Here is a 21,101-nt window from a genome sequence, read left to right on the forward strand (position 1 = left end):
AGTAGAAAAAACGTACTATTCATAATAAAATAACTTATAAAGAAAACAAGCTGCAGTAATTGTTTATTACTTTTTTATTTATATTATTTACATAAATCCTTGAGCGTGGTATTGAGCTAAAGTTTCTTCAACTTTTGCCTTGATGACAGGATCTGCTCTAATTCTTTTCTGAACTTTTGCAGCTTCAGCAAAAGTAGTAGCTTGTAATTTTTCGTCCATTGATCTAGAGTAATCTGAAGCTTTTTCAAATAATTCGATAGCTGTATCAACATCTTCTTCTTGTAATTTTAATTGTGCAAGACCTACAATAGCTTGTTCTGATCTTGGGTCCTTTTCAACTGCATCTTGCAATAATTTGGAAGCTTCACTAAAGTTTTCAGGAGTTGGTTGTCTAGCCAAAGCAGTAGCTTTGCCAATCAATGGCGCAATACCTACATGGATACTCTTTTGTGTATTTTCTAATCTGATACCGAATTCGTACTGTTTAGCAGCCAAATCTAGATCGCCTTTATCGGCCAAAATTTCACCTAAGAAAGTTGGAATTTCTGGGGCCACTGGAAACTTCTTTCTTGCTAATTCGAATTGATTTTGGCAATCTTCAAAATCACCTTCACGATATGATAAGCATGCTAATTGGATGTATGGGAATATGTTATTTTCATCCAATTCCTTGGCCTTTAAGAAATCATTCTTGGCGTTTACGTAATCCTGTGTAACAAAGTTTAATTGACCACGATGGTAATAAATTGGGGAACAATTTGGATCCAATTTCAAAGCTTCATCGAAATACTTATTGGATTCATCTTTTTCATTTTTATCTGCTGAAATTAATGCTAAATATATGTATGAGTTGACACGTGGACTGGCACTGATTGATTGATTAAATAAATCTTGAGCGGTAACTAAATCGTTTCTCAAAAAGTTGAAGATACCTACGTATTCTAAGGCAATGGCAAATTTCTTAGAGATAGTTTCTTTGTCTTCTGTGGATTCTAACAAGATTTTATACAATTCCATTGATTTATTGAAAGAAGATTCAGCGATTTCATAGCAACCAGTTTTAGCGGAGTACAATTCTTTCAACCCATTGAGTAATTCCTTATCGGCATCAGACTCTTCATCATAAGAATCAAAAGATATTTCAGGAGTAAAAATAGAGAAAAAGGAGGCCATAGAAGTATTAGAAGGCAATTCACTTTCATTTTTAGATGGGTTCTTTGATTTTTGGTCAAGAACTTTGATGGCTTGTTTGTTTAGGTTTCTTTCAAGCATTGGTTCGATAGTAGCGCCATTAAAATCGTTATTTAAAGAGAGTACTGAGAGATCAAACATTGCATCCGAGTAATTTTCCAACTGTTCATTGGCAGTGGCTCTACGTAATAGAGCTTTCGAATAGTCAGGCTTCAATTCTAAAGCTTTAGTACTCATTTCGATCACTTTATCCAATTCATTTAAAGAGACGTAACATGCAGACATATTTGAATAGAAGACAGGATCCTTTTTCAAAATTAAAGCAAAATCGTAGAACTTCAAAGCATTCTCATAATCTTTTTCTTTGAAATATTCGTTACCTTTGTCTTTCAACTCGATAGCCCATTTATCTTTCTGATCGGCTGTCAAATTATCCACACCAGTGAAATCAGGTTCACCATTTTCCTTAGCTGGGAATTGTGAAGCCTTGGACACTTTCTTTTTCTTGGGCTTGGAAGCTAACTTTTTTTCAGTTGCATTTTCAGACTTATCTTCAGCTTGTTTATCATGGTCTTTCAAGTCTTTTAATTCCCTTAGGTTGTTGTAATAGTAGTAGGCACTAGCAGCGGTGGCACCTGCAGCCAAAGTAGCCAAGATAGCGGTTCTGTGTCTTGTGATAAAGGACCCTATTCCTCCTTGGGAGGCACCAGAGTCGGTAGGCATAGTTTACGTTCGCTCAATTGCACTTACTGAGTTGGTTATCAAATCCGTCAGATGATTTAAATGACGGCCTTTATCCTCTTCGCTGCCATTTGATTGTTGTTTTTTTTTTAGCGTATTCCCAGCGAATGAATCAATGAGTTTTAGACCAATCAGATCAGAGAAATCGTTATACACGTGTAGTTTTATATGTACATACTATTTACAAATATAGGCTTTATGACAGCGTAGCCTTAACGCTGTGGAATGCAGCGGTTACTCCCATTTGGAGCGGTCTGTCTTTCTGGCATTGAGCCACTGTTTCTTGCACTCCCTGTATGCGTCGAAATAGTCCTTGCAGAGCGACCTGTCGTAGTTGTTGAGTTCCAGACATTTGAAGCTCAGTTGAGCGGATTCCTGGCATGGATCGTAGTATTTCGTAGGTTGTTTTGTCCTAAACTGGTCCCTGTGGTATGCTGACTCTGGGTCGTCAGGGTAGTACTTAAACTTGGTCGTGTTCGTTCCTGGGTCCTCCTGCACGAAATTCACCTTCGTCTTGTCTGTGACCAACTTGGGGTCCTGCTCAGGTTCCTTCTTGGACATCGAGACGAATCTTGGGCTGTTCTGGTTTAGCTTGTACAACTAATCATCTGCAATCCACTCAGAGAAATCCGGGACTTCTCTTCTGGCCCTCAGGGAAGCGTTACCCGGCGGGTGGCTAGGCCACTTCTTCTTCTTCTTCCCAACACTTTACAGCCTTCTAAACACACTGGAAGCCTTCCCATAGACTGTTCCACACGCTCACTTCAGTGGTCTCTGTCACATTCTCCCATTGCCCAACTCTCGTCACGCTCATCCGTTTCTCTCGATGTGTCTCGCCAACACAGCACCGCTGCCATACAAAACGTGCCATGTAGTTGCGGTTGATGATGATGGCTGCCAGTCGATAGGGACATGCTGGTAGTCGACTCTGTTGGTGATACTTCCACTGCTTACCAGGAGTTCCTGCCTCTTATAGTAACAGTTTCCATTTTCATACTAATTACCTTCCCTTTCCGGTAATTTCTACTCTTTCACCATACAAGAATATCGATTTTTCTATTTTTTTACAAAAACTCAAAACAAAAAAAATTTATCTGAATCATTTTTAGTTTAAAATAAGTCAAGTTGCAATAGCACAAGAATACGTGATTCGAGTCCCCTCCCCGTCTGCTGCATCGTGCGTGGGACATCCTTTAGTTACTAATATTCTTTGGTGGTCAAGTAACGTATCTATCTCTCTCGTCGTTCCAGCTTCCTCCTATCAAACAAAAGCCCCCTTCCCCATCCTATATCAACTTTTTAGTATCGAAAGAACTGTTTCTTTCGTCTGACCCATTCATATCCATATCATGTATAACCCGATTTCATTGTCGGGTAATCCTGACTCAGGGACTCCCCTATCAATAGAAAATAATAATTCAAATGGTAACACCACTACAAATACTCCAACCGCTTCTCCACCGCCATTTGACTCAAATAACAATCTAAGTAATAGCAGTAGCGCATTGGCCGCGTTTGGTATACAGCCACTTGCTAACAGCAATCCCACAAGATCAAGTGCCGGACTAAACTCCCTTTTAAGTTCATTTGGAATTAGACAGAATAGCAATGCTGTAGATACAAATCCATTTCGTAACAACGGCACTAACAATGCTAATCTCTTGAATTTGAACACTACTAGTACTGTCGTCGATTCAGTCACTCACAATAATACGCCTCTACCAATAACTCTCTCTTTGACTGCCAATCAACAAAATTCAAATAATCTCATCAATAATGCAATAACAAACCATATCAGCAATATGACAAATTATGAAAATAATGAACAACTTTATAATGAGCCTTCAACAAATTTGAAAAATTTACGTCATTGGATTTATGGGCCTGATCAGTTATCTAATAATAATAATAATAACAATACTAATAACAATAATAATATCACTTTGCATCTTGATTTACCAGAAGATACCGTTTTACCGTCATCTATAGATAATGCAACTCTAAGACAAAGAAAGGATAAAAGCGGCATGTTCAGTATTAGATTGACCCCATTTATAGACACCTCACAACAATCAACTAATAATCAGGGCCTCTTTTTCGATCCAATCATAAGAACTGCAGGTCCAGGTTCTCAATTAGTTATAGGTCGCTACACCGAAAGAGTACGTGAGGCAATCTCAAAACTACCTGACCAATATCATCCCGTCGTCTTCAAATCAAAAGTCATTTCAAGAACGCACGGCTGTTTTAAAGTAGATTCTCAAGGTAATTGGTTTATTCAAGACGTAAAATCATCAAGTGGTACCTTTTTAAATCATCAACGGCTCTCTCCTGCATCCACTTTATCAAAAGATTATTTGTTACATGATGGTGATATCTTACAATTAGGTATGGATTTTAGAGGCGGTACTGAAGAAATTTATAGATGTGTTAGAATGAGGGTAGAACTTAATAAATCATGGAAACGTAAAGCAAACAAATTCAACAAAGAAGCCGTTAAAAGACTTAAATTATTGACAAATTTGATGAATGAAAATGGTATGGATCAAGAAGACTGTTCCATTTGTTTGTCCAAAATAAAACCATGTCAAGCAATTTTTATCTCTCCTTGTTCTCATAGCTGGCATTTTCATTGTATCAGAAGACTAGTAATGGTGTCTTATCCGCAATTTGTTTGTCCCAATTGCAGAGCTTCTTGTGATTTAGAAGCTACTTTAGAAAGTGAAGACGGAGAAGAAGATTCCGATTATTTACAAGAGGAAGATCAGTTTGATAATAACGATGATAATGATGATAATAACAACAACAATAATGATAATGAGGTTTTGCATCAACTGGGTGTAACATTAGAAGATCCAAAGAATGATATTGATATGGAATAATCGTTTGATAAATAATCAATTCAACACGCATTAGTATATATATATAGATACATATATATCGTTAGTATTATTTCCCTTTTTCTGTTCATATTTATTTACAATAACTTGTTGGTACTAAACCTTTTAGTCCATTCAATTCTCCATAAGTCCATCCACTACCATCATCGCCCTTTATGACTGTGACAACATCACCCACATTGATACTAATTTCGTCATCACCCTGTGCTACATAGTCAAAAACAACTTCAAGAGTTCTTACATGTTTCCTTCTTGGAGGTGGTACGCTTGGTTTTGCCCTAACTGGCTCGCCAATTTCAATGTATGATGTAGGAACGACACCTACTGCATGACCTTGAGATAGGTTCTTAATTTTGGTCCACCCAGAACCAGTATCGGCTTCAATCACATCAAAGACATCACCGGGCGTAACATCAATTTCATCTGCATCTTGTTTTGCATATGCGTAAAGGACTTTGTTTTTGTTATGGTTACTTTCAATACTTTGATTTTCATGTTCCGTTTGTGTTGTTGTAGTAGAGGACCTTGTACGTGAGCTAAAGACAGAGATTCTATTAGAATTATTCTGAGAGGTACTTGTTGAAGTACCAGCATCAACATTTAGCACATTTTTTTTGAATTTAGAGAAAAGGCCGCCTTTTTTCTTCAATTTTGAGACATCGATATTATCAGTAGATAAATCCATCTCTTTAGGGACATTATTTTGAATACTCTCCATCGATACTTCAGCCACTAATTTATTGGTCTCATGCAATGTGAAAGAAGAAATAAATTTCAAATAATTCTTCAAATTTTCATAAAATTCGTTAGCGTCAAGTGTGTCCTCATTGGATTTCAACTCTTGCTTCTTTTTATTAAACGCTGCCAATTTCTGCAACTCATCTTGAGTTATATCATTCAACTTGTCGAATTGTTGTTCTGCCTTGGCTAACTCAAGCTTCAAAAATTTAAGTTCCTGAGCACTTGGTACTGTGAACGCTTCATCATCATGCCAAATTGGAGAAGGTCTGAATTGATAGTCGCTTGGCTCCTTCCAACTTTTTACATTATGTTTTATGAACATTGCTGTACCAAGCGATGGTTTGTCTTGCTTAATAACATTGTTTGATGCTGTGAGACGTGAAGTAATACTATCACTAAATTTCTTCTCCACATCACTGGCACTTAGCCAGATATTATTCAAGAATAATATTCTCGTCTCATTTAGATCCTGTAAAAGATCAACCACTTCTGGAACATCCTGAAAATAGAATTTGTCCTTGATTCTATTCGCTTGATTTATCTTTATGAGGTAATTATTTTTACTATTATTCATTGAGACTTCTTTTTCTTGAAGTTTTCTCTTATTTCTATCATTACCAGATTTGGTAGCTTTATTTCTCGCATTTTCCATACTTTCGCAAGATTCATCGTATGCCTTTTTGGCTTTCTCAACTTCTACCATGGATATTTTTCTTTTATTTTCCATTTCTTCGTTGAAGCCATTGATTTTACCCAAGGTCATATCTAACTTCGTGTATAGGCCGTTTAGTTGGGCACAGATTTTGGCCTCAAAGTCATTTCCTAGTTGATTGTGGTCCTTAGAAACCTGTTCAGTCTGTTTCAAAATTTCATTCCAAGTGACAACAGTAGCTGATTCAACAGAACCGGGTGTCTTTGTTGGGGTCTCACCCACAGATAAGGACACAGTAACGTTATTTTTCTTATTGAAATACTCACTTGTCAATGAATTGAGCCTCTCACTATATTCCTTTTCCAATTTTGCTCTTTCTCTGTAGAATGCTTCTATATCCTTTAACCATTTTATATTCGTATTTACCCATTTATAGGTCTCCTTGAAGGAATCTTTCAACTCGTTACCGATAGATAATTGATTGCTCATGGTGCACTATAAAAACAACGTACACGAGCAATTAGATTTAACCTACAAGTTTTCTTTTATTACCGGCTTGAAAGTGTCAAATTTCAATATCCTAATATTTATTTTTTCAAGTAGAATAGGAGGAACTTTCATTCAAAAAACTAGTTTTGTATTGTAACGATGTTCTTCAATTGGATGAATTACACAAGAAGTTGAAACAGCACTTACATTGGGCTTGATCAAATGCAACAACAACAACAACCATCGAATATTACAAGGAGACATGATCCCAGTCATCCTCACCATCATCATCAATTGACGGAAGAGCAACAACAATTCCAGTTATTCCAAGAGTCATTACCAAAGATTAACAGACTAGTGTATCAAATGCTACTTAATGAAATCATTCCTACTTCTATATCAGTTCAAAATAGGCTCGACGAGTCTGACGATAATAGTGACGCTGAACAATTGAAAAAGCTGAGCATAAGTGAAAAACCTGTCGTACCTTCACATAAATTGGTGAGTCAAATGCATGAAATAAAAAATGAAGGGAGATATAACAATATTCTTGAACGTATAAGGACGATTGGCTTCAAATTGGGGTGCAAGATCGCTGATTTGCTGGTGTTCGCAAATAATCCAAATTTAAATTTTAGAGATATGGATCTCTTAGCTATAATGAAATTTGTCTGTAGAGACGTATGGAAATTGGTGTTTGGGAAACAAATAGACAATTTGAAGACCAATCATAGGGGGACTTTTTATTTGATAGATTATAGTTATCAGCCGATCAAGAATTTTGCTCTCAATGACGACACAAATAAGCTCAGTGCGGAAGAATTAGAGAAGAAAGAACTAAAATCAGTTGAACCATTCTTAGAGCTGCCAGTAGGTATAATTAAAGGTGTATTAGAGGCTCTGGGGTATAATGCGAAGGAGACGATCTGCTTGGCCACATATATAGATTTGCCAAATGAAGATGCATCTCATTATGGATTTTCCAAAGGGATAAGCTTCCACGTGCAAGTCACGAATACCACCCGTCAGCAGCAACCGTAGCTTTGAAATAACATATTCCTACTGTACAATATTAACTCATATATACACTTATATATATATAGTGGCGTATGTTTCTATATTACAAGGCCTTTACAACAAGAGCATTCACTTCTTGGATTTTTTATTTTTCTTCAAACTAGCTTTGAACATCTTGTCTAACTCATAATCATCATCATCGTTTTCATTTTCCTGCAATTTTTCCTCCTCAGCTGTTCTCTTTTTATCACCGAACACCATTCTACCTTTATTTAATGTCTTCATATGTATGGTATCCTCGTCAGCTACTGTCTTACCTTGTTTCAAAGTGGTAAAACTGACATTTGACGTTACTACTTTGTTCATCATTGGTTTCTTCTTCAAAAACTTCTTGGTTATCTTCTTCTTTGGGTCATTATTCGTTACAGTAGAATTGGTGGTATACCATTCAGAATTATCGTGGAATTTGCTATTATTAGTCCTGGAATTTACGGATGCACTTCTCGAGCTATCAGCACTTGTCGTCGACGCATCGTCGTTCGAGAACTTCATGAACTTCATATTCATGACCCTGTTAGATAGCTTACCAGTAACATTACTCATCTTTACAGTATGTTATTACGTTATATTCGTACTACTTCAAGTAACTTCAAGCTCATCGATGTGATGAATTTTTTTTAATTTCGCTTTAGTATATTTTGATATTGAAACTATTCAGTGTACTGTTGGTTTATTCACAGTTAGAAAAACGCATTCAAGATGTTCAGGCCCACCCGATTATGTCTGAGTGCTACATCGAAGCGAATCAAGAGAGTTAAAGTGCAACTACTGAAGGATTTCCCGCAGTTTCAGCTTTCGAAAGGTCAAGTTACAGACGTCAAACCTTCCCTTATGAGGAACTACTTGCATAATTTCAATGGTGCTAGATATATACTTAAGGATACCGACGTAGACACGGTATTGCTGAAGAGCTACAAGGTCAATGAAGCCAGTACACAGAAAGATCAACAACCGGCTGCAAAACTGATGTCTAAAGCCCAAGTAAAAGAAGGGAGAGCTTTGGAAAAAATGCTAGGTAAGCCCAGGGAGAAGAAAGTGCTGGATAACGATATCTCTTTGAAAGATGTATATATTCCTGGTTTAGATGCATAGACCTTTGTAATGACTTGTATATAATATGGTTTAAATATGGAAAGAAAAAATAAACATCGAGAAAACTAATCGAGGAACCAACCAAATGAAAGATCAAGAGGGTCAGGAACCTCTTACGATCCAAGCTTCCTCACATGGCTTTGAGTGGTGGAGAAAAAAGTTTCAATACACCACAGGACTTGGGCTCACACCTGAACTGAAGCAAGAATATGAAAGGGACTTCAAATTTATTGCTCAAAATAAAAAATGTAAGACTTGCTACAACGATAGAGATTGGATTCTAAACTATTCGCCTACCGTGACCTTTTTGATAAAACAAATTTATAAGCTCGAAGAAAGCAAAAACAGTATAGTCGACCGTGGTAATCTACTCAAGTTCAATTCGAGCAAAATAATCTGCGAATCTTGTCCAGACTGGAAGAGTGGTGGATTCCACCCTGAAATAGGAATACTGCTGTGTCACAATCGACTTCGGGATAAATGGCATCTAGAGGATACGTTGGCTCATGAATTGATCCACTGGTTTGACAATTTAAGATGGGATGTGGACTGGACAAATCTGAAACATCATGCTTGTTCAGAGATAAGGGCTTCTTCTTTGAGTGGAGAGTGTCGATTCTGGCAAGAGTTTAAAAGACGTGGTTTCAATACTGGGTTTGAACTGAACAGAGGCCATCAAAATTGTGTTAAAAGGAGGGCTCTCTTAAGTGTCATGGGGAACCCAAATTGTCCCTCTAAGGAACATGCTGAGAAAGTTGTCGAAGAAGTTTGGGAAACATGCTTCAATGACACAAGACCATTTGATGAAATATATAGGTGATAGGAAGTGATTAGATTAATAGCATAAATTTTCTTGTATATATTGTTTATTCTTTTTTATGATAAATATGAATGTCTAAATTGTTAGATATAATGTGCACATGACACTTGGGCCAGTGCAAATACCTAACCAAAAAACTACGTTACCAAAAACGGTCTTCTTTTTTAGGAATTTGGTGTTGGTCAATGAAACTAATGGTAATTGGAGCATCTGGAAAAAGAATAAGTAAAACCTCAATCTTTTAAAGATGACATACATTGCCAATTCATGAACGACCGAACTAATACAAAATGTCATAAAAGTTGCTTGAGACTTTGACAACTTCATTGAACTAATAGAACTGTGATAGACATGTCTTAGTAAAAATTTGTGAACAGGAACATTCCAAATTCTCGAGAATTCAGCCCATGTCACACAGTTCCACCAGTCCCCATAAAAGTATCTGTCCCCGAACAATGTTAATTCAGCAATACAATTCAAAATAGCGTCCCATATTAGATAGAAGACTAATAAATACATGACAATGAAACTGGGTACAATATCAATCATCAGTCCGACCCATTTAGAAAATCTGTCAAGCACAGATGTCCAAGGTGAGTTTCTGACGGCCAAACATCTAATGGCAACAGGATACATAAAAACTTGTGCATTTACAACCATAATAAAGATAGTACCAAATATTGCGACTATTTTTTCCACAACGTAATCCCATCTAATTTTTTTCGTTCTTGGATATTCTATTTGATAGACCACTGTTGGGAACATGGTAAACATAAAGAAATTTTTAATATTGATATTTTGGGGAAATTTCTCCAAAATTGATTGTGAATTGATTTCAAAATTACAAAAATCTATCGATTTTGTCAATGTTTCAATGATTTCATCTTTTTGTTCAGAAGCTTCATCATGACTATCTTTTAGCTTCTGTAAAGCGTTTTTGGAATATTGTAGTTCTTCATGAATGGACCACAAATATCCATTATAAAATGAAAACGAATGAAGTTTCATTAGAAGTACCAAAGAATGTAGGAATAGGAAAATTTTCCCTATCCAATGGAGATTTAAAACGTGTTCTGGTAAGTAAATAAAGAAGCAGAGGTATGCAACCTCGTAAAGACTGACCAATTTCCAACCAGACCTATTCCAACTCAGTACATTATTTTTACAAAGCCAATGAATAATGAATCCAAAGTAAATCGCCAAATACATTACTAAATCCGCAGCTGCAATCACTATCAGATCCGTCAGCATAATTTCTACTATAGCCCATTCTTTCAAAGAACGGTTGGTTTGTCCATAATAGTCTACAATTGTCTTTAGCACACCGAACCCAATCATCATCCAAAGAACAACGTAAAGGCCCGAGAAGCTGGCCGTAACTTTCGTATCAATGATCTCCTCTTGTTCTACATCCGAAGATGATGGAGATGAATTAAGAGGTGTCGAATTAGTATATTTTCTTTTTAACTTCTTAATTTTGGCACGTTCTTTTGTTCTAATTTGTCTTTCCATTGTAGGACCTTCAAAGTGTAATTGGAAGGGCTCATTGACCGCACCATCTAGAATACTAGGCCGTAGTTCGAAATTGACATCTTCGAAATAGGAGATCACATCTTTTGTTTGATTTGCAGTATTAATTGCACGATATCTCAATTTGTAGCGTTGCTTGATCTCCATAACATGTTTCTCGAAAAGCTCCTGCTGAGATTTTGAATGCTTTATATCAGAAGAATACTTCAATGGAGGCTCCAATTCAGTGACACTAGTATTGGTGTCCTCGGAGACAGTTGTGGCATCTAGGTCAAAATTCTTATAGGATCCAGTATCTTGTGTAATTGACGACCTTCTATTGGGATTCTGTGGAGAGTTTAATCGCTGAATTTTCTTGAACTTAGAATCTGTCAAGATATTTTCCGTCATGATTGTGTAAGTCCAACCCTAATGAGCAGTTTGATTATCTAAAATTGGAATAGTTAGCCAGATCTTATTAGTGGTACTCTTGTAGAGATTATGTAAAATCTCAAATTTATGTGTCGATCTTTTTTTCCCCGGTTCCTTATTTATTAGCCTTTCGTCAATTTCGAAAATCAGACGAGAAGTAGACGTCAGTCATCTACTGTTTTTACAGTTTGTGTCTGTAGTGATCGATGAGTTTTAATCAATGCATGGCTTAAATGGTTCAACGATCGTTGAGAGGACGATATTTGGTTTTCTAATATCAGACATTCTGCTTAAACTACCCACAGTACTAAGCGATAGCGCAGTCTAAAAGCTCTAAATTAACTCCCGCATCACGCTTTATAGATGATGCAATCAATAACATGATGCCAAAAAAAAGACTTCATGTTATAAGTCTTATGAGTACCTGCTTTAGGTTTGACCCGTTTATTCACACTGTTTCGTTACTATATACAAGACGAACTTTCAACTATGAAATCGAAACAGTTTAAAGACCGTTATATAAAAGTTTCTAATCGTACTTGAAGATCTTCGCCTTCTTGCGTTCTTCGTTGGAGTTGAGGGCACTTCTAGTCTTTTGCCTTTGCATTTCTTCTTCCTCTTCAGCTGCTGCTTTTAGAGCATTTTCCCATCTATTTTGTTCTAATAGTTTGAATTTATTAGGTTGTAACTTTGATTCGTATTGACTTAATGCAACCGAGGCTAGCAGTAGTACAACAGTGATAAATTGTGCGTACATTCTAGCCTGGACAGCTTTTTGCGTCGTGGTCATAATTTTATCTCTATTGATAATCTCCCAAGATGCATATAATGAAGCCGCCCAAATCCCCGTAATTATCTTATATTTGTTATTCGAAAGAGAAGAAATTATTTTCTCCTTTATCGATTTCTGAGCCCATTCTTTATGTTCTTCCAATAATCTATCTGACCTGTAATCTGAACTGTACATCATTGCGTCGAATTTATTTGATGATTCTTCCGCACAAATGACAGTTAAAACTGTAGGAGGCATAATAAATAATGCAGTCTTTACTGACCACGGCATAGTTTTCAAATTAAACTTGGGATACCTTCTGGGTAGGAATCTAAACATTAAGCCCGAAACAGCAAGTCCACCAACGGCACCTACTATCCCACCCTTTATGGTATGATATTTTTGTAGTTCGATTTCGTCAGACGTCAAAATCTTCATTATGTCAACGTTCTGTATAATATTATAGTCTAAGTAAGGGCAATGTGACTCTGTGATTTATTTAAAATTGCTTATATATGATAAAATTGCTCTAAGTGCTCAATATTTCCATGCACATTTACACGTTATTCCATTCGATAGCTCAGAGAACGGACTCCGAAAAATGCAAAATACGAAAACGTAACGGCTATTACCTTTATAAGAAATGACCGTGTTGAATGTCAATAATACCATTGATGAAGGTTTGTATGTATGACAGTTTATATCGAGAACTATATCAATTTGGTTATGTATGTACAAGGAATCTTGATCTATGTAACGATATTTTAAATGTTTTCTATTCTAGTACGGATTTCTTGAATCCACACCATATTGCGGCAGTACCAGCCATCAAACCGGAGGCATATGCCATGGGTTTGAGACCTTTAGAAGATTTGAAGATCGCACCCGTTAGTGCACCCGCTGCAACCGAGTTCATGGTGTTGTGCTTGCCTCTTATGGAATCAATGGATGAATTAATGATGTTGTAAGATAGGGCCAATATACCTGCGCTATTACCTAGAAATGGACCTCTTTTGGTTATGCTATTCAACACAGTATTCAATTTCAGTTTACCTGGGCTGTTAGGAGGAAGGTTCTGTAAACCGTGGAAAAGACCAGAAACACCACCAATACCTAGACCAAGCAAATACACGGTACCGGTACCATAACAAAGATCATCGGTCCAACCACGTGAAGGAAGTAGCCCTTGGGACCCTTCCATAGTAGACAATTGTTCTTCTTCCAGATCCATATACTCGACACCTTTATCAAGTCCAGCCAGTGGATGTAACTTTCTGGAGTCGAAGATACTGCCAGCTGGAGTGGTCAGAATACTGGCCACATTAGTCAATCTTGATGTGTCTATCTTATCCTGTCCCTGGTTGTTAAATGACATATGTCTTGCGCTACTAAAGTAACCTTGCTTTCTAGATCAAATTGACTTCTTACTACCACACACAGTCTTGTATTATTGCTCATTCTGATTTGAGTCGCTTTTCTTGGAAGAAATTACGAAGAAAAAAAAAAGCGTTTTTGCTCGGAAACTGAGATAGACCGCACTACGTATGAAGCGATGTGAATAAATATATGATTAAAATTAACAATAATTAACAAGTATATACATGTCATTCTTCTTTAACTTTCTTTAACTTTTGTCCATGTTCATTGGGGGATTGTGTGGTGGCTAACTCCTGTTGGCGTTTTCTTGAGTTAGCATCATTTTGTAACTTTTTCGCTTTGCTCTCTTCTTCTCTACACGTATCTAGATATTCGTTAATTGCATCGATGTCATCTAAATCACCAGTCTCTAGGTTTAATTTGTCTACTATGTAATTCAATTCTGACGGATTCCTGCTGCGTGTGAATGTCTTGTGGAAGACAGACTTTCCTGGGACAAGTCTACCAAGCATATATTTGGTATTACCGAAATTATTATCAAATTTGGTTGCAATTTGTACAAAATTCTTGATCACTTGTGGCCAATATAATGGTGCTTCGCTGAAAACTGTTGGGTTAGTTTCTGCGCAATCAGCAATCATACCTGAAATTTCAGTGTCGAAATTATATTTCTTTTTAATCTCATTGAAATGCGCTCTATTTTTAATGCTACCATTTAATGTCAAAGATACGTTATTAGTCTTACAAATTTTGTAAATATCGTGAATGTATTCGTAATTTGGTGCTTCTCTATTTCTCATATCTGGAGTACGAAAATGTACGGTAAGATTTTTGATACCAGTGACACATATTTTGGAGACTAAATCCAATGTATCCTGTGAATTTTCTAGGATACGAATTTTACAACTAATTGGTTTATTGAATGGATTACCGACTTTATTGACTAAATGTGACAAAATGGAACAAAGGAGGTCAGGTTTACGTAATAGCGCGGCTCCCATTCCTGCATGGACAGAAAAATGTTTAGGACATCCACAGTTTAAATCGATACCATCGACATCGTTTATTACTTTCAATGATGCTGCTACGGCTAAATCCGGAGAGCCAGAACCTATTTGGAAGATCAACTTTCCAGATTCCAATTCAGGAAACGTACGAAACACCAAAGTCTCCTTCGCATCTTTCGAAATGGTGTAATCTATAGTTTTTAATTTTGTATTAATTTTGCGATGAGTAGCGATTAACTTTTTATCTATAATTTCTGGTGACCAAACCAAATCAGCTCCATTTTGAAGTGCTAAAAGTCTTGTTGGGAGTTCCCCTGCTCTGACCATGGGAGCCAGAACTAGTTTACCGGCATAAGAGACCATCGTTCGTTGTATATTTATGTGATACTAAACTCTATGAGATGTATTTTTTGCTTTTTTTCAAAATTTCATGGATTTTTTCAATGATGCAAGTATTGTCGTCCCTCGTCGCATAGTGAGAAATTTGACTATGACAGAAGAATATAAGGAAGTGTTTTACTTTTCATTGAGGAATATATGTAAATATATAAAAAAACAGGTAGAATGTATGTGGTATTTATGAATGTTTAATAGTAAATTTTGTCAACTATATTAGAATTTTTTTATAATCAGGTTTATTAAATTTGACTGCGACTGAATTTCTTCTATGATGATGTTTATCGCATGGCGAAGAGTCCGTTATTCCATCATTTGTAGTATTTAAACAACTTTGTACACTATTCGATCTACTACAATTTCTGCTTGAGTCACCTACTATACGTTTATTTTCCAAAAAATGTGAGTATCCTTCGTAGTAATCCTCGGTAGTGAGATACGAAGAAGACTCCAATATAGAAGAATCTGAAAATCTATCGTGGGCATTATAAAGCATTGAAACTTCTGATTCGTCTGTATGTGAATCCATCACGTTTATTACCGTGTGTACGATTTCTTTATTTCCTTGCAAGGATTCTCTTGAAGAAGAGAGTTGCTTATAGAGGAATATCACTTGGGCAGATAATGGTTTATTCATAGAAGAAGAATGATGAAAAGGAATGGAAATGTCGTTGAAAACAAAATAAAGTAAGTGTATACGTGCGATTCGAAAATAGCAAGAAATATAGAATAGGATTATAAAAGCAGATGTCATAGATAGATAGATATATATATATATATATATATTTGTAATCTATACATAATTCATGGTCATTCTATTACGAATTAAGAAGGAAATGGTTGAGATAACAAGGTCGAAGACAATGATGTGTGAATAGAACTTTATCTACAGGGACAAAATCCAACATATGGTAATACAACTCAGTAGTACAACTCAGTAGTACAGAGGCAATATTCGCCAGAACACCATAGAACTTTTTAGGTTTAAACGACGACAATTGAAGGTGAAGTTGAGTTTTGTCATATGAGGGAATTGCAGTAATGCGACTACAATAGAGGGAAAGTATATGGCGTAGTATGAGGGCGACGCCCTCTCCCACCTCCTCTTCCTTTTTTTACTCAGCGGTCGACTCCCCCCCACACCAAAAATTTCCTCCCCCCCCAAATTTTCAGTCATTCCTTGCGTATTGCACGCCTGTGGCTGCGATTTCCAGGCATCCATCCATCCCCTTGAATGGCAGACGCATGTTGGCAGAATTGGCATTGCACAGTCTCTCTATCTCTCTCAACATCGACGGTGTGGCACTTGCAGTCCTCCTGATAATGCTTTTCTACTTGTGGAAAAATTTCCTTTATTATTCTCATTTAACCCCTCGGGGTTACACTTTCACCACGTTATTCCGTTTCAAGTAAAAACCCTCCCCATTTAGGAAGTTCCTTATACGTTACTCTTTTATTTCTTTTTTTTTATTCGCAGGGAACTGAGAGGAGCATCTCGGGGTTTCCTCATTGATCCGTGTCTTTCCGAACCAAGCCCTAACTTAACTGGAACCCGGAGTGCTTTTCAACCCTAGAATGATGATTCTTGTGAAAGCCGGGTAATATCGTTTGTGCGTCTACAGTGCAGGTAGGAAGGATCGAGTCATCATCAAATTAGAAAAAGCTGGGTTAAGGAATTGTATAGCAACCATACAAGACTATATATGTCGTAACCTTAGAGGTCCTGAACACCATATGAAGTTCTCACATTCGCTGCAGTTCAACTCTGTTCCAGAATGGTCTTCCAAATATATTGCTTACTCCAATTTGAAAAAGACTATATACAACTTACAAAAGGAAAAATTATACAATAACATATCTTCGGCGTCTAGCGTGTCAAATGTGGTTGACACGGAACAGCAGCCGTTACTATTGGACACTTCAACAGATCCGTATATTAAAAGATTTTTAGAACAGCTAAATTCAGAAGTTAAAAAGATAGATAAATTCTTCATATCTCAAAAAACCGGTTTAATAGCCAATTACAATGAATTGAATGATGATATTCGGGATTTTGAAGTTAGTTTATTGACTGCTCCAGTCTTTAAAAGGCGTAGATCTACAAGAAGACTCTCTTCTGTGTCTTCTAATGAATCGATGCTTTCTCAAAATTTACCATTGTCGATCGATTCCGGTCCAGATGATGAAATTGAAGGTATTAATGAAGATTTTAATTATTATACGCGTATGAATCCGTTATTACAACAAAGTGTCATATTGAAAAAAAGAATTGTTGTACTCTTTACACAATTATCAGAGTTGAAAGACTATATCGAATTGAATAAGACAGGTTTTAGAAAAATCTGTAAAAAATTCGATAAATCTTTAAACACAAGTATAAAAGATCCTTTCATGGAAAAACTTTGTCAAGGTTCAAACACTTTCAAACCTGAGACTCTGGCTAAGATCACAGAATACATCGATGAATGTATCGTCACTTATGCTAAATTGTCAAATCAAGATAGTACAGGTAATTTGGGCCTCAATAAGACAAATACTAGCGATGATAACGGTAGTAGTCAGGGTACAGAACCACAAGACTTTGTTCCTTACGACTTTGAAAATGCAAAGAAAGAATTATCAACACATTTGAGAGAACATGTCGTATGGGAAAGAAATACAGTATGGAAAGATATGATGAATTTGGAAAGGAAATCACAAAATGCAAAGGCAAGTACTTCCGAAAAGATTGAACCACTAGATTCAAGTCTAAATCTCACTTTATCGGATTTCTTAAGCTTACCGCCCGCCAAAATTATTAATTTAGTGGTAAATTCTAACTCATTTATCAAATTTGCAGCAATAACTGCGATTTTTATCTTATTATTATGTTACTATAGTCCATTTAATGATGTTTTACAACAAAATTGTTTTGCTATCTTAATATATGCTTCATTACTATGGGCAACTGAAACGATACCACTATTTGTCACCTCTTTGTTTATACCTTTACTGATAGTGATCTTCCCCACGTTGAAAGATCCAGTGTCAAACATCCCTTTAAATTCTATTCAGTCCTCTCAATACATCCTTTCCTCGATGTGGACAAGCGTTATTATGTTATTACTAGGTGGCTTTACGTTAGCAGCCGCTTTATCCAAATATAATATTGCCAAGGTTCTATCTACTCATATCCTATCATCGGCAGGGACAAATCCAAAAGTGATTCTACTGACAATCATGTTTGTCGCATCATTTGTGTCAATGTGGGTCTCAAATGTTGCTGCCCCAGTATTATGTTATTCGATCATACAACCATTATTGAGAACTTTGCCGAGACATAATACATTCTCTAAATCATTAATTCTTGGTATTGCTCTAGCATCAAATGTAGGCGGTATGGCTTCTCCCATTGCGTCTCCACAAAATATTTTTGCTTTCGGTATAATGAATTCGCCTCCTTCATGGGTAGAATGGTTCATAATAACAACTCCGGTCTGTATTATTTGTAATTTTATTATTTGGGTAATGTTATTGGTATCATTTCCAATAGATTATAAGAATACCAAAATCTTAAAGCTACACCGCATAACGGACCCCTTCACGGTAACACAATGGTTTGTTTCTATTGTCTGTGTCGTGACAATTCTTCTTTGGTGTCTCTCGAATAAACTGTCTTCTCAACTGGGCGAAATGGGTATTATTTCCATTATACCCATTTTATTATTATTTGGCACAGGGTTATTAAGTTCCGACGATTTCAATAACTTCATGTGGAATATCGTGGTTCTTGCAATGGGTGGTTCTACCTTAGGAAAAGCTGTCAGCAACTCTGGTTTACTTGCTACAATTGCTCACCTTATCAAGGAGGAAATACAAGACGAATCATTAATTTATATTATAATAACGTTTGGCCTTTGTGTATTGGTGATGGCAACTTTTATCTCACATACCGTATCTGCTATGATTGTAGTGCCTTTAATGGGCGAGATTGGGGCTAATCTACCTGGTGATCACTCAAAATTATTGATTATGATTTCCACTTTGCTATGTTCTTGCGCAATGGGTTTACCCACTTCTGGATTTCCCAACGTTACTGCAATTTCGATGATTGATGAGGCAGGCGATAGGTATTTGAGTGTAATGCACGTTATTAGCAGGGGTGTACCGGTCAGTATTGCTTGCTATTTCATAGTAGTCACAGTGGGTTTCGGAATGATGAAATTATTGGGCTATTAATATTTATGGTACATTATACAATAGAAAATTCTTATACAGTATATAGAAAAAAGAAGCATCTACTTTTTTTTATTCAATAATTTCTTGACTTATTCACAGCCAAAATATTTTGCGTCAACAAACCTTGTTAATGCCCAGTTACTTTTACGATTTTTCAATTCTTCTCTCGTAACTATAGATGCAACGTAAATGTTTACCCTGTTGTTAAAGGCATTCATTACTCTTTTAAGGCCTGTTTCAGTGGCAAGATACATGACAACGCTAATATTTTCTATTCTCACATCATGATCTAATAGAACTTGTATAGCCATAATCATGGCTGCACCACTAATAAGTTGGCCTTCCATTAAAAGAACTTTCTTATATTCGTTGACATTATCTGGTAAGAACTCAGCATGCAATTGTGGTTCACCTGTTTGTGAATCAGATTGGATTAATAATTTTCCAATACTTATATTTGGGATTGTCTTTCTTAATGAGCTCATGAAACAATCACCTGACCTAATGATATTGACAGCAGTAACTTCATTAAAGTCACAAACTGTTAATCTTTCCATTGAGTAACCTGATGCTGTGACAATATTTTTCTTATTTGGACTTGCAAGATTATCGATTGTTTTTGATAATAAGATCATTGCCAATCTATCAAAATAAAAGACGAAATCATCCCGATTTAGTCTCTTATCCAGAAGCATTGTCATTATTGATTTAACTTGATTTGTAGACTCTAATTCGTGGACCATTTTGTTTTTCTTCATTGATTCATAATTTTGTTCAAATCCTAGTTTGATTAGTTCCTTAATGTGTTCCTCCGATTTTAATTCTAGTTTAGATTCAATGTGGTTTATCAATAATTGCACTGCAACACCATTATCGCCCATAGATGGGATAATAGCGTCAGCATTTTGCATGGTTGGCTTCACGTACTTTACAGCATTTGGTTTAACGAATCTTTCCCATTGATCAATACATCCAGGCAAGTCACGACCTCTTGAAACGATATCTCTTGTTAATCTTCTAGCCAAACAAACATCCAAATCAGCATCGACATAAATTTTCAAATCCATTAAATCTAGCAATCTTTTGTCATGCAATGCATAGATACCTTCAAGGACGACAACACTGGCACCATATATAGTCGTGGACTTGCCTGGTGTTCTATTGTGGTGTACAAAACTGTAGACTGGGATATTAGTTTTCTTTCCCTCCTTCAAGTTCAATATGCATTCATAAGCCAAATCCATATCAATAGCAGCTGGTTCATCGAAATCGTAAGAATTATTGAAAGCTTGGGCTCTCTGTTCCTTATTTAATGGTTTGTAGAAATTGTCCATAGAAACTAATACGGTCCAAGGAACATTCATGGATGAGACGATCTTCGAGGCTACACTTGTCTTCCCTGAACCCGACGTACCACCGACACCAATAATGTATGGGGTTGTCCATGGTGGGATATATCGTTTCGCTTCTATTGAGCTTCTTCTTCTACTTGGTTCTGGCATATCGGACTCAGGATTGGTCATATAGGAAAAGAAACGTGGTTCGACACTGTCAATGTAGCGGTGGCAGTCAACGGCTCTCGACTCGTATCCAACTTTTACCATAGATCAGTCGATTACTTAAAATTTTTTTTCTTTGGACTACAAAAATTTTGCGATGAGCTTGGAAAATTCGTAGATGCGGCTTC

General features: G+C 36.5%; 15 protein-coding genes across 15 annotated transcripts; 5 read left to right on the top strand and 10 right to left on the bottom strand.

Annotated features, from left to right (window-relative positions):
• Positions 1 to 87: 87 nt before the first annotated feature.
• Positions 88 to 1,914, bottom strand: TOM71 (protein channel TOM71; the record flags this gene model as incomplete). Its single annotated transcript, XM_003957755.1, has 1 exon — positions 88 to 1,914. The coding sequence occupies one exon, from the start codon at positions 1,912 to 1,914 to the stop codon at positions 88 to 90; it is 1,827 nt and encodes a 608-aa protein (XP_003957804.1).
• Positions 1,915 to 2,166: 252 nt separating this feature from the next.
• Positions 2,167 to 2,493, bottom strand: COX23 (Cox23p; the record flags this gene model as incomplete). Its single annotated transcript, XM_003957756.1, has 1 exon — positions 2,167 to 2,493. The coding sequence occupies one exon, from the start codon at positions 2,491 to 2,493 to the stop codon at positions 2,167 to 2,169; it is 327 nt and encodes a 108-aa protein (XP_003957805.1).
• A 788-nt stretch (positions 2,494 to 3,281) lies between these two features.
• DMA1 (ubiquitin-conjugating protein DMA1) lies at positions 3,282 to 4,814 on the top strand (the record flags this gene model as incomplete). Its single annotated transcript, XM_003957757.1, has 1 exon — positions 3,282 to 4,814. The coding sequence occupies one exon, from the start codon at positions 3,282 to 3,284 to the stop codon at positions 4,812 to 4,814; it is 1,533 nt and encodes a 510-aa protein (XP_003957806.1).
• Positions 4,815 to 4,905: 91 nt separating this feature from the next.
• BZZ1 (Bzz1p) lies at positions 4,906 to 6,714 on the bottom strand (the record flags this gene model as incomplete). The annotated part of the gene is made up of 1 exon (XM_003957758.1): positions 4,906 to 6,714. The coding sequence occupies one exon, from the start codon at positions 6,712 to 6,714 to the stop codon at positions 4,906 to 4,908; it is 1,809 nt and encodes a 602-aa protein (XP_003957807.1).
• A 222-nt stretch (positions 6,715 to 6,936) lies between these two features.
• Positions 6,937 to 7,755, top strand: TRS33 (Trs33p; the record flags this gene model as incomplete). Its single annotated transcript, XM_003957759.1, has 1 exon — positions 6,937 to 7,755. The coding sequence occupies one exon, from the start codon at positions 6,937 to 6,939 to the stop codon at positions 7,753 to 7,755; it is 819 nt and encodes a 272-aa protein (XP_003957808.1).
• Positions 7,756 to 7,860: 105 nt separating this feature from the next.
• Positions 7,861 to 8,334, bottom strand: MPP6 (Mpp6p; the record flags this gene model as incomplete). The annotated part of the gene is made up of 1 exon (XM_003957760.1): positions 7,861 to 8,334. The coding sequence occupies one exon, from the start codon at positions 8,332 to 8,334 to the stop codon at positions 7,861 to 7,863; it is 474 nt and encodes a 157-aa protein (XP_003957809.1).
• Positions 8,335 to 8,490: 156 nt separating this feature from the next.
• On the top strand, positions 8,491 to 8,883 carry MRPL50 (mitochondrial 54S ribosomal protein bL9m MRPL50; the record flags this gene model as incomplete). The annotated part of the gene is made up of 1 exon (XM_003957761.1): positions 8,491 to 8,883. One exon carries the CDS (start codon positions 8,491 to 8,493, stop codon positions 8,881 to 8,883), a length of 393 nt encoding a protein of 130 aa, XP_003957810.1.
• Positions 8,884 to 8,968: 85 nt separating this feature from the next.
• On the top strand, positions 8,969 to 9,703 carry ATP23 (putative metalloprotease; the record flags this gene model as incomplete). Its single annotated transcript, XM_003957762.1, has 1 exon — positions 8,969 to 9,703. The coding sequence occupies one exon, from the start codon at positions 8,969 to 8,971 to the stop codon at positions 9,701 to 9,703; it is 735 nt and encodes a 244-aa protein (XP_003957811.1).
• Positions 9,704 to 9,778: 75 nt separating this feature from the next.
• ARE2 (sterol acyltransferase) lies at positions 9,779 to 11,623 on the bottom strand (the record flags this gene model as incomplete). The annotated part of the gene is made up of 1 exon (XM_003957763.1): positions 9,779 to 11,623. One exon carries the CDS (start codon positions 11,621 to 11,623, stop codon positions 9,779 to 9,781), a length of 1,845 nt encoding a protein of 614 aa, XP_003957812.1.
• Positions 11,624 to 12,173: 550 nt separating this feature from the next.
• RCF2 (Rcf2p) lies at positions 12,174 to 12,854 on the bottom strand (the record flags this gene model as incomplete). Its single annotated transcript, XM_003957764.1, has 1 exon — positions 12,174 to 12,854. One exon carries the CDS (start codon positions 12,852 to 12,854, stop codon positions 12,174 to 12,176), a length of 681 nt encoding a protein of 226 aa, XP_003957813.1.
• Positions 12,855 to 13,191: 337 nt separating this feature from the next.
• TIM23 (protein transporter TIM23) lies at positions 13,192 to 13,791 on the bottom strand (the record flags this gene model as incomplete). Its single annotated transcript, XM_003957765.1, has 1 exon — positions 13,192 to 13,791. One exon carries the CDS (start codon positions 13,789 to 13,791, stop codon positions 13,192 to 13,194), a length of 600 nt encoding a protein of 199 aa, XP_003957814.1.
• A 229-nt stretch (positions 13,792 to 14,020) lies between these two features.
• Positions 14,021 to 15,163, bottom strand: SMM1 (tRNA-dihydrouridine(20) synthase (NAD(+)); the record flags this gene model as incomplete). The annotated part of the gene is made up of 1 exon (XM_003957766.1): positions 14,021 to 15,163. One exon carries the CDS (start codon positions 15,161 to 15,163, stop codon positions 14,021 to 14,023), a length of 1,143 nt encoding a protein of 380 aa, XP_003957815.1.
• Positions 15,164 to 15,407: 244 nt separating this feature from the next.
• KAFR0F00840 (uncharacterized protein) lies at positions 15,408 to 15,950 on the bottom strand (the record flags this gene model as incomplete). Its single annotated transcript, XM_003957767.1, has 1 exon — positions 15,408 to 15,950. One exon carries the CDS (start codon positions 15,948 to 15,950, stop codon positions 15,408 to 15,410), a length of 543 nt encoding a protein of 180 aa, XP_003957816.1.
• A 980-nt stretch (positions 15,951 to 16,930) lies between these two features.
• Positions 16,931 to 19,414, top strand: PHO91 (Pho91p; the record flags this gene model as incomplete). The annotated part of the gene is made up of 1 exon (XM_003957768.1): positions 16,931 to 19,414. One exon carries the CDS (start codon positions 16,931 to 16,933, stop codon positions 19,412 to 19,414), a length of 2,484 nt encoding a protein of 827 aa, XP_003957817.1.
• An 89-nt stretch (positions 19,415 to 19,503) lies between these two features.
• Positions 19,504 to 21,018, bottom strand: URK1 (uridine kinase URK1; the record flags this gene model as incomplete). Its single annotated transcript, XM_003957769.1, has 1 exon — positions 19,504 to 21,018. The coding sequence occupies one exon, from the start codon at positions 21,016 to 21,018 to the stop codon at positions 19,504 to 19,506; it is 1,515 nt and encodes a 504-aa protein (XP_003957818.1).
• Positions 21,019 to 21,101: the final 83 nt, after the last annotated feature.

Source organism: Kazachstania africana, chromosome 6 (genome assembly GCF_000304475.1).
Source record: "Kazachstania africana CBS 2517 chromosome 6, complete genome".
Lineage (NCBI taxonomy): Eukaryota > Fungi > Ascomycota > Saccharomycetes > Saccharomycetales > Saccharomycetaceae > Kazachstania > Kazachstania africana.